The following is a 15,444-nucleotide window of genomic DNA, read 5'->3' as shown; positions in this document are numbered from 1 at the left end:
ACGTGCCTCCGCTCTGCTGCCATTCTGACGAGAAATAAGTGTATCAAATTCAAGTAATTATGTCTAATTAGTATTAGTAATTATCCTGTTGGGCTGGAGAAAATTAATCTTTCGTTTCCCATCAGGGAAGAATGGCAGAGCCAAGGGGAAGGGAAGGCGCGCGGAGTGCCAAGTCTGGGCGGCCACAGCCGGGCGAGGGGCTGAGCACCCTCGGCCTCCGGCCTCGCCCCGGAGCCCCCCGGGACCGTTCCGGGCTGTAACGCAAGCCCGGGGGGGTCTCTGCGGCCTGTGGCACCTGAGAGGCACGGGAGGAGCCTGGGTAACCTAAGCTCCCCCCACCCCCCCCACCCCCCGCACGGGGCGCCTAGGATGGCAGGGGCTGGGGGGCAGGCGGGTGCAGAGGCGAGCCGGGCAAGGCTAGCAGGGTGGGCGGGTCGGCTGGGGCACCCGCAAAAACACTGCAAGCCCTGCAGACTTGTGGGCTGGAGTTTCCGGAAGGTTATGGACGGCGCTGGCAGGGGAGGCCCGGGCCGAGGCTCTGGGAGGGGGAGGAGCGGCGGCGCGGCTCCCGGGCAGGGGCGGGGAGGCGGGAGCGTCCTGGTCCCGATGCTCACGTGGCACGGGACGCCCAGTCCGTGCTCGGCAGTGCCCTGCCGAGACCACCCCCCGCAGGTGACCCCGCCCGGCCCGGCCCGGGTCCCCCCACACACCCCAGAACCTCAGCAAACCTTCCCCAGCAGCTCTTGCTTCTCCCCACTTCCTTCCACCTCCATCCGCTCCCAGGTTCCGGATGGGAACCCCTTCATCCCAAGCCCCGACCCAAAGACATCACAGGCCCCCAGCTTCCACCCCGAGCCGCGGCCCGAAACCCGGAGGGAGGGCAAGTGCTTTCCCTTTTCTTTGTTAATTCTCCCCTCATTACGCCTGCAATCCCACAATCAGTGTGCACTGTAATTGTCGAATTTGATGCTAATGATTAATGAATTAAACATGGAGCCATCAATTAGTCCTCGGAGGATAATTCTGCATAAAGCAGCGGATAATGTAATTACAGTAACAAAGATAATGAGATGTTAACATCGCCCGGTGAGCGAGAGACATGTGTGAGTGTGCAGAGGGTCGGTGTCAGCGTGGCAGCAGGAACACAGGCTTGGCAGGCGCCGTCCACGCATTGGGGGGGGGGGGGCTGCAGTCACGGGAGCGGCTCCCTCCCGAGCCCCTCCGGGCCCAGGAACGGGTGGGACAGCGTCTGTCCCGCCTGCCTCCTTCTTGGGGGAAGCCAGTTTGGCTTCTTCTTGCTACCTGCCTTTACAGAGCCGCTCCCCCTCGGCAGCCCCTTCTCGCTTCCCCTCGGTTCAGCCCCGAGCAGCCCCACACCAGGCCCCAGGCTCCAGGAGAGGGCCGCTCGGCTCAGCGGGCCGCTCGGCTCAGCGGGCCGCACTGCCTGCGGCCTGCCGTTTCTACCACTGGGCGCTGAGCCCTACCGGGCAGACTGGCCTCTTCCTCGATGTCTGCAAGTGCTCTCCTCCACACTCCCTCCCTCATCCGAGAAGAACAGAGCAAGGCCCGGCACCCCTCCTTACGACGGGGACCCCCGCGCACAGATCACGAGCCTCTCTGAGCTTTCGTTTCTTCCCAAGGTGGGGACGATAATCTCCACTTCACCCCCGCGGCCCTGGGGCCGGGTGTGGGATCTGGAACACGGACACAGCTCATCTGTTCAAGGCCTCTCCCCAGGCCTCCGACCCGTCACACTCAACGCCTCCCCTCCCAGGACGCCCCGCACCCGGCCTGCTTCCCTCCAGCAGCCCTGCGAGAACGGCTCAGGGCCCGTCCTGCGGCTCACGGTTGCCGCTGTGCTAAGTACGCCAGGCCCCGGCCCCGGACGGGCAGGGCAGCGGCCTGCAGAGCGGCTCTGGCCCCAGTGGCATGAGACGGCCGGACAGGCCGGGGGCAGAGGGGCAGAGGGCCTTTCACCCGAGCCTAACGCGTCCCAGGAAGAGGCAAGGGCGCCTGGCCACCCTGGGGACACGGCCCTCGGACCCCGGGCCTCTCCCCGCCCCAGCCCGACTGCACAGCCTCCGAGCTGACATCCTGACTGGCGCTCGCACGCGGCTGACCTAGGAGGACCCCGAGTGTGGCGTGGCTGGTGGGCACCCTGCAGCCCCGACGCCCAGGCCCCCTATCCACAGCCACTCACACGCTTCCAGAACCTTCCACACGGCCCGGCACGGCGGCCCCCTCACCTGGGCCCCCGGTGAGCTGCGTGCTGCTCCTCTCCAGGGCCAGCCCGTTGGCGCGGGGACTGGTGCCCGGGGCGGTGGCGGGCGTGGCTCGGGGCAGGCGCTTCCCGGGCACCTTGACTGTGGTCCGCAGCAGGTCGATCTCCTTGCCGTGGATGTTCTGCATGTAATCCTAAAGCCACAGGGATGAGACAGACAAGGGGGGGGGGTGTCAGGACAGGCCCTCCTCCCTCCCCGAGAGCCCCGCCGCCGAGGCCTTCCTGGGGCGTGGGGAGGACTGAATCTCAAGGCAGGGCTCTGAAGCCAAGTCCAGATCCTGCGGAGGGGTCCGCGGTGCTCAGTGAGGACTCAGCCAGGAGGGGGATCCGAGCACCCAGGCCCCAGAGCTTCAGAGAAGCAAGCAAGCCAAGGAGGCCAAGAATGAGACCAAGATGGGGTTCAAAGAGATAGCGCCGTAAGACAAACTCAAATAGCGTAACGGCAGAACCCCAAGCCTCCGGACTGTTACCAAGCTCACGGCCGTGGGCCAGGCTCCCAGTCCTGGGAACCTCCAAAGCCTTAGGAAGGCACCTGATAATAAGCACTTGTTACAGTTAAAAGGGAAGGTTCTGGCCAGTGCTAGTGATTCATGCCTGCAATCTTACTTAGGAGGCTGAGAACTGAGGATCGCGGTTCAAAGCCAGCCCAGGCAGGGAAATCCCTAAAATTCTTATCTCCAACGAACCACCAAAAAGCCAGAAGTGCAGCTATGGCTCAAGTGGTAGAGCCTTGAATTAAAATAAAAAAGATCTCAGTGATAGCGCCCAGACCCTAAGTTCAAGCCCCAGGACAGTCACCAAACCAAATTAAACAAACAAAAAAAGGGGAGAGTTTTCATTCTTTTGGCTGGATTTAGGAATGTAGCAACAGGTCCAGGGCTTCGAAACACACTAGTCTCACGTTTATTAATAGTGGCAGTTAGGATCACAGTTCCCATACCATATACTCTTCCCAACAATCTTAGCAAGGCGTTTCTGTGCCTCTTTTGAGACGAGGCTTAGGAAGGTTAATGATCCACCCAAGATCACAGAAGACAGTAGATCCAGATCCAAGCTGGCCCAGGTTTGAGGATTCCCCAAGGCTCCAGTCCCAGACTTAGCCCAGCCTGTGCTAGCCCTGGGACTTTGGTCTATCTTGGGGCAGTGCCCCTGGGATACAGCGCCCCCTGGTGCTGCGGCGTTGACATACACTTCAAGCTCTGCCAGTCTTCAGACTCTTGCTTCTGCTAAATCTCTGTCAAGTTCCTGGGAAGGTCCAATCCTCCATAATGTGTAGCAAAAATTCCCTTTTTAGCCAAGTGCTGGTGGCTCATGCCTGTCATCCTAGCTACTCAGGAGAATGGAGGATCATGGTTCAAAGCTAGCCAGGGCAGGAAAGTCCATGAGATTCTTATCTCCACTTAACCACCAGAGAACCTGAAGTGGAGCTGTGGCTCAAAGTGGTAGAGGTAGCCTTGAGCAAAAGAGCTCAGGGACAAGGCTGAGGCCCTGAGTTCAAGCCCCACGACTGACTAACAAAGCAGAACTTTCCTTGGGTCTGTCTCCACGGCTTCCTGAGAGAAGAATCCGGACTTAGATGGTTAGACATGAAGCCATATCCACGTATTCCTTCGTGAACATTCCAACAGCTTCCCAGGAGAAGCCATCTTGAATAGGCTCTTCTGTTCAGAGACCCCGGCTTCTCACCTGCACCCCGGAGAGTGGACTGATTTTCTGCTTCCTTGTTGTTTTAGTTCCAGGGCAGACAGAGAGCTACCCCTCGGGAGGCAGAAGAGCTGTTGGTCTCAAGAGGACTCAAAGACTTGCCACGTGTTTGGGGAATAACCGAGACATCGGTTAGACAAGGGGTCGCTGTCTGCCATTAGCGAGAAAGTGTGCGAGGGAGTTACCAGGAGGAAGAGAGAAAAGAAACAGAACAGCAGCCCCGATACCCCTCTCTGCAGCCCTTGTCACGGTGGGGACGGAGGGAAGGTGGGAGCGGCGTCAGGCCTCGATTCGCCCCTAGGAGGCCCGGCCGAGCTTTTAGCTGTTTGTGTGTGCGCGTGCTGGTCCTCAGGCTTTGAACTCAGTCCGGACGCTGTCCCTGAGCTTTCTGGCTCAAGGTTAGTAATGCTCTACAACCCGAGTCACAGCTCCCCTTCTGGCTTTTTTTTTGGGTGCTTGATTGGTGGTACGAGTCTTACGGGTGTTCCTGCGGCGGATCCTCGGGTCTCCGCCTCATGAGTAGCTAGGGTGACAGGCGCGAGCCACCCGCAGCCCCACCCAGGTTGACGAGACCGGAAACGTCCTCAGGGGACCCTTGGCTGTCCTCCACCTGCTCCCTCTCCAGCAGGCTAAGCCCCCACCCCATCGGCTGCCGCTCCCCCATCTCACGCTTCTCTCTACCCCCGACCCCGGTCCCGAGACTTGGCTTCTGCACACCGCAGTCCCCGGTTCCCCGCGCGGGCCGAGCCCTCCTCTCCGCACATTCTGATTTCTGCTCCCTGTCCGTGGCCGTGCCCGGTCCCCTGAACGCAATCCCATCTCGGATTGGCTGCTCCGGACGACTGTCAACAGCCGGCCGGGCCAAAGGCCCAGCTGCGGTTTCTCTCCTGGGGGAGGGACTTGGATCGCTCCAGTTCACAAGGAGGTCGCGGCGGCGGCAAGCTCCCAGCCCCGGGACGCCCAGGGTGGGACGTGGCAGGAGGAACTAACTGACCCTATGCCAAGAAGACAAGCAACACAGGGGGACTCCGTTCAAGGCCAAGGAGCCGGAGCTTGGCTTCGGGGGGGGAAAAGGAGGATCTGACCCAGCCTCGGCCGACAGCAGACCTGCCCGGTGTCGCCAGGCGGGCAGAGCCCCGGGGAGGAGGGACCGAGCCTGGGCCTGGAGGACGGCCCGGCGAGGAGCCCCGAGGAGCCGCAGCGGGCCCGGGGACGGGGCGCAGAGCGGCAGCGTTTCCCTCCGTCAGCAGAATGGGGAGCGCGGTGGCGGCGCTGCGCTGCTCAGGAGAGCGGTCACCACCGCTGCCTTTATTACCCACCATCAAACAGCAATTTCTTCCCCAGCCTCCTCGCTAATTACCCAGCCAGCGTTCTCATCTCGTTTTATTACTGGAATTAACAACGAGTTCAGAGCGTGGAAAGCTATTAAGATGTGTGATTAAGCCACATTCAATTAGTTTCTACAAACAATTTAATTGATGTTGCAGATAGAATTAACAGAAGGTGATTGTGTGAATGGCTCCGCTGGTTGCAAAATGGGGGAGGCTGTGGCGGGCTCTCTTGGGCCAGGCGAGATCCGGGCACAAAGCTTGACGCCTGCCCACCGACTCCCGTGCCACAGGGCTGGGCCCGGGTGGTCACCACCTCGGGAGAGGCCGGGGCACCGGGGTGCGGGCAGGCGAGGCTCACCGCCCGCGCGCAGCCGGACAGACCCGGGGCCCTGCGGGACGCTCCGTGGTCGCCGGCAGGGCTCGCGGGCCGGGGGGCCGAGGCCGGAGAACGGCGGCGGCGAAGGGGAGGTGGAGGAGGGGAGGCGGCAGCAAAGGCCAGCGAGCGAGGGAGGGGACGAGAGGAACCGCCACCGGGGAGCCGTCGGGCCGGCGAGCTCGGGCACTCACCCCGCCTCTCCCCCACTTCCGATCAGACCTGTGACTTTTACAACGCCGGCGCGAGGGCGCGGGTTCGGGGCCCGCGCGCTGCCCCTCGGCCTCTTCTCTCAAGGCTGGCACTCTCCACGCGAGCCGCACCTCTCTCTACTTGGGGCTCTTTGCTGGTTCGCTGGGGGTAAAACTCCCCCCCCCACTTCCCCATCTGGGCTGTCTTTGGACCCCGACCCTCAGATTTCAGCCTCCCGAGTAGTTGGGAGGACAGGTGTGAGCCCCCGGCGCCCGGCAGGGTTGTGACGCTCGATGAGAAAGCAAGCACGTGCGTGCAGGGAAGGGGTAGGGGGGCCCCACGCCAGCCAGGGGCGGAGGAGCCGGGGTTCTGAGCCCCGTGGGGTCCACGGCGGCCAAGGGAGAAGGCGCTGACGGGCCGGGAGCTCCTGTTCTCCGGAGGAGCCGGCCGGGCGGGCCTCGCGCGGAAGCCTGGGGGCTCAGCTCTCGAGGGCTGGTGGGCTGCCGCCTCTTAGGTGTCACCCGCGAGGACGGGGGTCTGCAAGTCCCCGGCCCCTGGGCAGGCGGGTGGGTCACGGGCACGAAGCCCGCGGTGTAACAAGTGCAGTGGGAGGGGCCGGGGGGGACTTAAGACACCCGCGTCTCCCCCGCTCCCCCTTAGAAACTTCCCGACGAGCCCAAAGCCAGGGCCTCACGAGGAGCGGGGAACGCGGGCCAGGCTGACGGCCGCGGGGCCGGGTCTCAGCAGCCCCCCCCCCACGCCTGCTGCCCTCCCCCAGAACCAGAACCCACCCGGCTCCACCGACCCTCCCCCCAGCCCCGTGGGGCCCTTCACGCCCCGGGGAGGGGACAGCACAGGGACTGGAAGCCACACCATCCACCACCGGCCAGGCCACCCCACGTGGCAAGGGGACAGACACGTGTCCCCCGGAGGCTCCCCCGTCCCGACGGACACGGCAGAGCCTACGCTAACTGACCTGCCCGCGCCCGGCTCCTTCCATCTGAAGGGCCGGGGCGCCTCTGAGGCCCTTCCGGACCCTTCCAGACCCTTCCTTTCAGCACGGAACACCATGAAGCTACCGTGCCTCTGGCGCTAGCTCCTCCGCCCTCCCTGACAGGCGGGGCTCGGCGCGGGGCCCGTGGCCAGCACGAGACATTTTCTGTCTCTGCCGCAGTCACAGGCCTCAAACCGGTGCCTCTCAAGGACTCAGGAGAAGGGCAGGGCCTGGGCGGGGAGGAAGGAAGGGCGCCATCCCTCCTCCGTCTCCCCGGGTGCCACCTGACGGCCCAGCTCGGGCCTTACCCCGCGAGGCGAGGCAAGCCCTGCCGCTCCTCGGGTGGCGGGGCAGGGCCCGGGCTGGGGCCCCCGGGAGGCAGGCCCAGGGCCTCGGGCGGGGGGGGGGGGGGGGAGGGGGGTCGGGGCTGGCCCACGTGCTGTGCTTGGGGGGCTTCACGGGAGAACTCATTAGCCCCGCAGTGGGGTGGTGACAGAGATGGATTCCGGCGACAGCTGTGCGCCGGAGCCACGCGGTGCGGGGAGGGGGGCGGGGCGGGCGGGGAGTGCCACGGGGGCCACGGTACAGCGCCTTAACGCCCGCCGACGAGCCACAGGCCTGCCCGGCCCGGCCCCCTCCACCCACGGGCGCGGCCCCTCCCGCTCCTCCCTCCTCCTCCACAGCTCGGCTGAACCTCCCTGGCCTCCAGACCCTAGGTGGGCGGGCTAGCTCCGCCAGCCACCGCAACGCGGGGCACAGGGCCCGGCCGGCGGGGCGGCCGATCGCCGGGCCCGGGCCGCACGCCCCGCCCGAGGCACGCGAGTCCAGCCGCCACCGCCTCGGTGGCTCTCCCGCCCCGCCCGCCCCCCGCCGGACTCACGTGCAGGCTGGGGTGGTAGGTGAGCAGCCCGTTGTCACAGAGCGTCACGTACTTCTTCTTCCACTCCTTGTTCAGGGACTTGCCACTCCGCTTCAGCAGGATCCCCTAGGAACGAGGGCCCCGTAAGTCAGAGCCCCGCAGAGCGGAGCCCCGGAGCCCGCCCCGCCGCGACTGGAGCCTGAGGGTGACAGGGGTCTGCCGGGAGGCCGGGGCGCGGCACGGGGTGGCGGCCTGTGCCACCAGGGAGCACCCCCCCTCCTCCTGAGTGTCTACAGATCTCCAGTTGGACTCACGGAGAGCAGCTGCGGGTGCCCCTGGGTCCCCCCACAGGGAAGCAGCCTGGCCCTGCTGCTGGGGGTGGCGGAGAGGCTTCCTTCCCACCCAGAGGGCCCCCCCAGGATGAGGACAAGCTAGAGCAGCAGCCGCAGCCATTTCCGTACAGGCCTGGTCTTCTACCCCCCTTGGGGCAGCTCCAGGCTGGGGGAGGGAAAATCCCCCCCAACTGTCCCAAGAATGCCCCAGACCACCTGACAGGCAGCAGGAAGCCACCAAACTGCCTGCGAGCAGCTCTTCAGCGGGGGGGCTGGACCAGTGCCCACCCCCCCCAAACACCGACAAGCGTTCAGCACCGGAGGACGACGCCCGCGGGCGTCACGGAGCTGGGCCCGTGCCGGCAGCACGGGGGAAACGCCCCCGGGGTCGCGTGCCAGTCACGTGATGAAGGCGGGGACCCCCCAAGCACCACACCCAACCCAGCCTCGGAAGACACCTGGTCTGAGCGCGGGCTGGCTCCGGTGCCCGGGGCACAGGTGAGCGAGCAGGGGGGCACCACACACGGACGCACGGCAGGGTGTCAAGATAATGGTCCCCCAAGATCCCTGGCGAAAGCCCCCGGGGGCACTCAGGGCTGCTCCCCAGAGGCGGCCAGGAAGGTGGGGTGAAGGACTCAGCACGAGGTGGGCGGGCCCCTCTGCCTCCCCTCCAGCTCCAAGGGGGGGGAACGCCCCCTCCACGCCCTCCAGGTGCTTTACACCAGGCTCTGTCCTAGTAGTAGGTAGGATCAGCAGCAATGTGACTCGGGGCCGGGTGCGGGGGTACACTGCTGCAGCCCCAGCACTCGGGAGCCCAGGGCGGGAGGCTGGCCAGATCCCCGCCGCGCTGTCACACCACGAGACCGACTCAGGAAGCCGAGTGAAGGACGCCCACCGCAGGGCAGGGTGACGCGAAGGGCGCCCAACCTCGCCGGCCGGGCCCTTCCGCGGGGGAGCCCCGCGGCCCTGACCCCGGGGGTCTGGGGCACCTCCGGGACTGGCTGGGGTGTGGTGTGGCGGCCACGGGCCAAGGGGCGAATGGCGTAACTGCCCCCGCGATTCCGAGCCACAGCGGCAACCCCACCCAGGACGAGCGCCCCCAGGGACGAGCACCCACCACCCTGGAGGGAAGGACCGGGAAGGGGTGGACGCAGGCGCAGGGGCCTCCCGGGGGCCCGGTCCCCAGCTCCGCAGCCTCCAGCGTCAGGTGACTTCCCACCTGAGCCCAGGGCCTCCTTCCCCGCAGCCAGCTCCCCCGGGTACGCGGGCGTGTTTCCCTCCCTGACACCTGCAGGCCCTTCACGCCCAACCCCAACCAGGCGCCTCCGTTCAGAGCACGGGCGTGGCGAGGCGCGGGCATGGCGGGGCCGGGGTCCCGAGGTGCTGGGAGGCAGCTCGGCGAGGGAGGGCGGAGAACGCTCCCCCCTTCCCCACTCCTTAATGAGGCTCGGGAGTTGGGGGTGGGCGGGGTGCCCCAGGGCCGCCCACCTCTCACCTGCCCGTCCATCCGTCCCCACCCTCCAGCCCCGCGGCGGCGGCGGGGCTCCGGCTCCCCTCCCCGGCCGCCCAGCGGAGCAGGAAGCAATCTGGGGCGGATAGGGAGCGGTGCGGAGGAGGCGACGGCCCCCAGAGGACCTGTTCCCCGCCGCCTCCTCCCAGCGCCGCCAGCCGACTTAATTGCGGAGTCCGGATTGATTGGGAATGCAAATGGCAACTGAAATGCAATCTCCACTCCCAGCAGGAGCTGGGGGGAGGGGAAGGAGCAGAACCCAGGAGAGCGGGCGGGAGGGCGGGGAAGGGGAGGGCCCTGGATGTCTGTGGGGTGGGGCCAGTCCAGGCAGGGGAGATCTGGGCAGCCTCTGGGCGGTGGGGGGGGGGGGGACGGAGGACGGGGACACCACACAGGGCTAACTGCAGAGGTGCGGAAAGGGACTTTCCCGGGACAACCCCCCAAGACACCAGCTGACTCCAGGCTGGCCTAGAACCCCCACTGCAAGTCCACCAGGCTTTCCTCCCATTCCACACGGTCCCCCACCCCCACACAGGGGGCTCAGGAACAAATAAGCCAGCCCCCAGCCCCCCAACCCCCAGACAGGAAGGTGCAGGCACACACGAGGAGTGTTCTGCTCACTTCTTAGATGTTTAGGGGTGCTCCTATCTACGGGCAGCGGCACCCCTCTCCTCCCCTGGGAAGCTGAACCCCCCCCCCGCAGTACACCTCCCTCTGCCTCTTTCAGTGACCACGCAGAGGCTGACCCGCGGGGGGAGTCCCTGCCAGACGTGAGTGAAAAAGGAGGGAAGGCAGCACCCAGGTCCCTCTGGGGTCCTGAGGTGGCTCCTGGGGTGTTGGACTCAGGGAGCATCAGAAACCCCCACCTTTACCACATGCCCGCCAAGCTCCGCTCAGAAGGGCTACGACGGAGCCCAGGCCCAGGCCGGGCCGTACTCCGGTGCTCTGCCTATGCCAACCTCCTCCGGCCTCGATACCTAGCATCGGGGCCCTCTGGAGATGGAACCCTTCCAACCCCCAGAAGCTAAGGAACTCTGTACCAAACCAGCACGGGAAAGGGCACCGCAGACTGGCCGCTAGCTGCTGCCCCCCGGGGCCTCTGGGGCAGCCTAGTCCCCGAGGCCCCGAGGGCTCCACAGACCCCTCCCCACCGCGCCGGGCCAGGGTGCCCGCTGTAAGCGAACCACTCCCAAGCACACACTCCTCTAGCCGGCCTTGCCTTCTCGGGCACAGGTGCCCCCCCCCCCAGCACAGGGGTGAGGACCACCGTCCGGGGGAGCGGCTCAGAAAGGAGCCGGAGGAGGGACGGGAAAGTAGCACCTCAACTACATTTCCTTCACAGTAAGAGGGTCTGCTAGGTGCTGCTGGCGCGCGCCTACAATCTTAGCCACTCAGGAGGACTGAGGTCTGGCCATCGCCGTGTGTAGACAAGCGGAGCAGGAAAGTCTGAGGTTCCCAGCTCCGACAAAGCTCCACGGAGCTCAGGGACGGCACCCAGGCCCCGAGTTCAAGCCCCAGGATCAGCACAAAGCAAACAAATGGGCCTGCAATCCAAGCTACTCGAGAGGCCGGGATCTGAGGGTCACCACCGTTCAAAGCCCGCCCGGGCAGCCAAGTCCGCGAGACTCCCGTCTCCAATAAACCAGCACCAGAGCCAGAGAGTGGCGCTGTGACCCGAGTGCCGAGAACGCCAGCCTTGAACCGAAAAAGCTCGGGGGGCACCCGGGTCCTGAGCCCAAGCACAAAAACCGGCAAGTCGACAGGCGCGTGAAGCTCAGGGCTACACACCGGAACCGGCAGCCTCGTTGGCGCTGCCCACGGTGTCCTTTTTAACGCGTGGTGACCCAGAGGTGTCACCCAGGTGACCCCAGAGGGCCCTCTTCTCTTCCTTAAGCCAGGGGTCCAGGACTCCCACCGCCCGCCAGCAAGTCGGGAACCACAGAAAAAGGCGGCAGGTAGCTCTCTGCTGCCCTCCAGTGGCCGTAAGGCAGAGCTGTGCGGACCCAGGAGGCGGCAGGCGGACCAGGAACATCCACCCGCCCGCCCGCCCCCCAGAGATGCCGCGCCCTATCTAGACACGTCCCGGCCCACGGGGGGGGGGGGGGGGGGGGCTGGCAAGTGCTGACCTGCTTGATGGGGATGGCCCGGCCGCTCCCGATGCTGTCCACCTTGCACTCCGCGGCCTTCTTGTCTCGGTCCAAGTCGGCACCCTTTCGAGACTGGAAGAGAAAAGAAGGGGCGCGTTAGAGGGCCGGGGCCCGGAAGGGGAGAGCTGCCCGCCTGCGGTGCCCAGGCCTCCCACCTGCCTCCCCTTCCTGGGCAGCCCTAGCCGTGGGTCGGGCCTGGGTCTAGGCGGCGGGTCGGGAAGGAACGGAGACCACGAGTATTCCAACGGGTTTATTCTTACACACGGCACCATACAGAGCAGCACAGGTCACTGAGCCGGGCCCGCCCCTCACGAGAGAGCAAGGACGTGAAACGCCGAGGGCGTGAGGAGCGCGCAGCCCAGGGGTGGCCGGGGACGGGGGAGGGGGCCGAGGGCCGGCCGGGCCGGGAGCGCGGGGCACGACAACTGGGGAGAGCGGATGTCCGGAAGTGAGAGAGGGCAGGCGGCCCGTTTTGGCGGCACGGACGCCGCGCCGCGAGCGGCGCCGAGTAGGTCGGCGTGTGGCCCGGGGGGCACAGTGGATGGAGAGAGAGAGGAGAGAGGCCGGAAGAGGCCCTGCGCCCTGCCGAGCTCCTGGGGCACAGTCCACCCAAATGCGGATCCTACGGAAACGGGGGGGAGGGGGGAGGCCAAAAAGAGGGGGGGCAAGGCAAGCGCGGCGGCGGCGGCGGCGGCTTCCGGAGCAGGAGCAGGAACGGCAGAAGTCCATGCAGGAAGGAGCAGAGGAGGGGAGGGGCAGGAAAGCTGCCCCCCGGGAGCGGCTGGGCCAGTGGGCTCGGGCGCCCCCGCCCCTCGGGGCCTCGTCGCGCCGGCCGGGCCCCTTCTTCTCCACGCAGCGAGCCCGGCGCGTCCAGCCAGGCCTGGTCCCCGGCCGGCCCCCGGCGCGGGCTGCGGGCTCCGGCGGGCCTAGCCCTCCCTGGGGGTGGGGTTAGTTACAAAGGTTCCCGTGGGTCTCTGGAGCGGGGAGCTCGGCGGCCGCTTCTCATCTGAGAGCAGTCCCAGGGCCCGGCCCGGCTCCGGCCCCGCACAGGGGGAATGTCCAGAGGTGCTGTGTCACCACCTGGTCTTCTAATTTGGAAGGAGTTGGAAAGGCCTTTTTGTTGATGAAAAGTTGGAAACAGTGGCACATATCTGCAAATATCGAAAGAATAAAGATTTTGGCAAGTTATACTCAAGCCCCGCACAAGTCGGTCAGCACTGGTCAGGGCGGAGGACCCAGGCGCCTGGGGAGAGGCAGCAGCGGATGAAGAGGAGCAGGAGGAGGAGGAGCAGGAGGAGGAGGAGCAGGAGGAGGAGGAGGAGCAGGAGGTGGTCGTGGTGGTGATGGTGGTGGTGGTGGTTGCACCCATGGGCCGGGGCGGCTCGGCAGTCCACGTCGGCAGGGCAGGAGCGCCCGCCACCCACTCGGCTGCCCAGGCCCCTTCCCTTCCGGGGACGAGGGGCGGGGCTTGCAAGGGCGGCCGGCGTGGGAGAAAGCCCAGCGGGGGGGGGGGGGCGGGGCGGGAGCAGGAAGAACTGGGCCAAGAACTGCCAGAGAGGAAATGGCCGCCCAGCGGCTCCGCGGCCGGCACCTGCCCCCCCATCCCGTCCCAGGCACCGCAGCCCGGACGGCCGTGCCCCCTGCCCCTCGGGCTCAGGACCACTGTGCCACTGGATCCCCAGACAGAGCCGCTGCTCGGGACGAGCGCGGGGCAGCCCCACCCCCACCGGGCTGGCGAGCCAAGCGGCTGCCCACCGTCCATCAGAGAGAGCCCGGGACCCCCGGGGGGGGGGCGGGGAGCGGCATCCCGGAGGACAGACACCGGAACCGGGGTGAAGTGACCACGATGCGCACGTGGCGGCAGGGGCAGACTCGCAGACATCACAACCATGCCCAGCGGGGGGCGTCGCCAGCCGCGGGGTGAGGGGGACACCAGGGGTTCCCCTTGAGCGGGTGTGATGCCAACAGCAAGAATGGGGGGGGGGTTCCCAAGATACGCCCACGGAGACAGACATGCCTCGAGACCGCCTCGGGGGCCCTGGCGCGAGGGAGAGCCCCATGGGAGCGATGGAGAGGAGAAGTGGGCGCCGTGAGGATGGAGGGGGGAAGCGGGGGGGGGGGGGCCGTGGCGGCAGCGCGGTGGAAGGCAGGCAGCGGCAGAGCACACGGGGCGGGCGTGGAGGGGCCGGGCGCGCGAGGCCGGGGAGCCAGGCACGGGAGGAGGAGCGGGGGTGGGGGGGTGTCCAGCCAGCCAGCAGGGCAAGGTGGGAGGTTAAGAATGGCAGCGGATGATAGAGACGAGCCCGGGGGCGCCCGGGGCCCCAGGGGAGCGGCCGAGGCGGGCGGGGGGCACGCGCGGGGGCACCGAGGCTCTGAGCGCCGCCTCGGTGGTGGAACAGAGCAGAACACAAGGAAGCTGCGGGTCTGGGGGGGAGGGCGGGCAAGCGCAGCGGAAGCAGCAGCCATGGGGGAAAGGGGCCGGTGTGCGCGCACGCACACACGCACACACACACACACGCGTGCGCCCATGCACACGCGCGCGCGCAGGGAGAGGCACACACAGCGCTGGTGAGCGGAGGGGGCAGCGGCAGGGGAGGGAGAGCGGGGAGGAGCGAGGCCCGGGAGGGCCGGCTCTGTCTGGGCAGGGTCCCCAGGGTCGGGCCGGGCCAGCTGGACTCGGGCCCAGGCCGAGGAGCCCAACCCCGGCTCCCAGAAGGCCACCGGTGCGCACAGTGATGCGGAGGACGGGGTGGCTCACCCACCTTTTTCTGGCCAGGGCTCCTGGAGACCGTCCAGCCAGGGCCCAGCGGGGGGGCCAGAGGGAAGGGGGGGAGGGGGGGAGGCAGGGCCGGGGTCTAAAATCCGGAACCGAGGGACGGCGGGCGTAGGGACCCGAGAGTTGACGGGTCTGGCCCAGGGCAGAGAGGCCCGTGGGACCCCGGGCGGGGGCGAGGCTGGTGGGGAGGGGCAAGGAGCTCACAAGGAGACGGGACAAACCTGAGCGGGAGGCACGAGGCAGCGTGGTGAAGCCCAGGAAAAGATGGCTAAGCCTTTGTTAAACCAATCACAGCGGTGGGTGGGAAGCATGAAAGTTCCCCTCGGCAGTGGGGTAACGGAAAAAGAGCCGGAAGGCGGACCTGGGAGGCCTGGCTGACTCTAGCTCGGCCAGCTAACTCTCTGTGTCGCCTTGGGCAAACAGCCTTCCGGCCTCCGGTTCATTAGCTGTTGAATCAAAGCGGGGGGTCAGGGTGAATTAGGCCGTGAGTGCAGAGAGACCCCCTTCATGCCGACACAGAAACCCCCTGGGGGCTGGCGGGGGCGTGGGGGGCGGGGGAGGCTGCGGGGCCGTGCGCGTGGGCGCTCACGGGTGGAGAGTCGGGAAAGGGAAGCCCTCCAGGGCTGGCAGGAGGCCCCGTGAGGCGCCTCCGGGAGCCGTGCGTGTCTCGGTGCCGGCGAGGGGCCGGCGGGTGGCGGCACCCTCCTGCCCCCCTGGCCGGGAGCTCGGCGCGGCGGCGGCGGCGGCTGGGCGGGAAGGAGGGCGGGGCACGTACCGTGAAGATGTTGGAGCGCCGCTTGGACTGCTTGCGGATGGGCGTGGGGGTGGAGGCGGCGGCGATGGTCTCGATGCGCAGCTCCCGCTGGCTGATGCTAGGGGTGGAGGGGACGGAGGACGAGTAGTCGCTGAAGGCGCTGCTGCCGCCATTCGTGGCCTAAGGACAGA

The 15,444-nt window shown here is 66.9% G+C and overlaps 1 protein-coding gene across 5 annotated transcripts in view; it reads right to left on the bottom strand.

Annotated features, from left to right (window-relative positions):
• Window positions 1–15,444, bottom strand: part of Agap3 (ArfGAP with GTPase domain, ankyrin repeat and PH domain 3) — a 45,337-nt gene that overhangs the window by 4,941 nt on the left and 24,952 nt on the right. For 2 of the 5 annotated variants that reach the window (XM_048340471.1, XM_048340472.1), the window contains exons 8-11: window positions 15,275–15,433; window positions 11,703–11,795; window positions 7,756–7,860; window positions 2,247–2,415 (exon numbers count right to left, since the gene is read on the bottom strand). In XM_048340471.1, coding sequence (XP_048196428.1) covers window positions 2,247–2,415; window positions 7,756–7,860; window positions 11,703–11,795; window positions 15,275–15,433 — 526 coding nt within the window. Of the gene's footprint in view, window positions 1–2,246; window positions 2,416–7,755; window positions 7,861–11,702; window positions 11,796–11,958; window positions 12,875–14,720; window positions 14,861–15,274; window positions 15,434–15,444 lie in introns of those variants that run through there. The other 3 variants (XM_048340475.1, XM_048340476.1, XM_048340474.1) reach the window with 3 other exon arrangements.

This window comes from Perognathus longimembris, chromosome 2, assembly GCF_023159225.1.
Source record: "Perognathus longimembris pacificus isolate PPM17 chromosome 2, ASM2315922v1, whole genome shotgun sequence".
In the NCBI taxonomy this organism is placed as follows: Eukaryota; Metazoa; Chordata; class Mammalia; order Rodentia; family Heteromyidae; genus Perognathus; species Perognathus longimembris.
The sequence above is the reverse complement of the archived record's forward strand: the minus strand, read 5'-3'. Positions and strand labels throughout refer to the sequence as shown.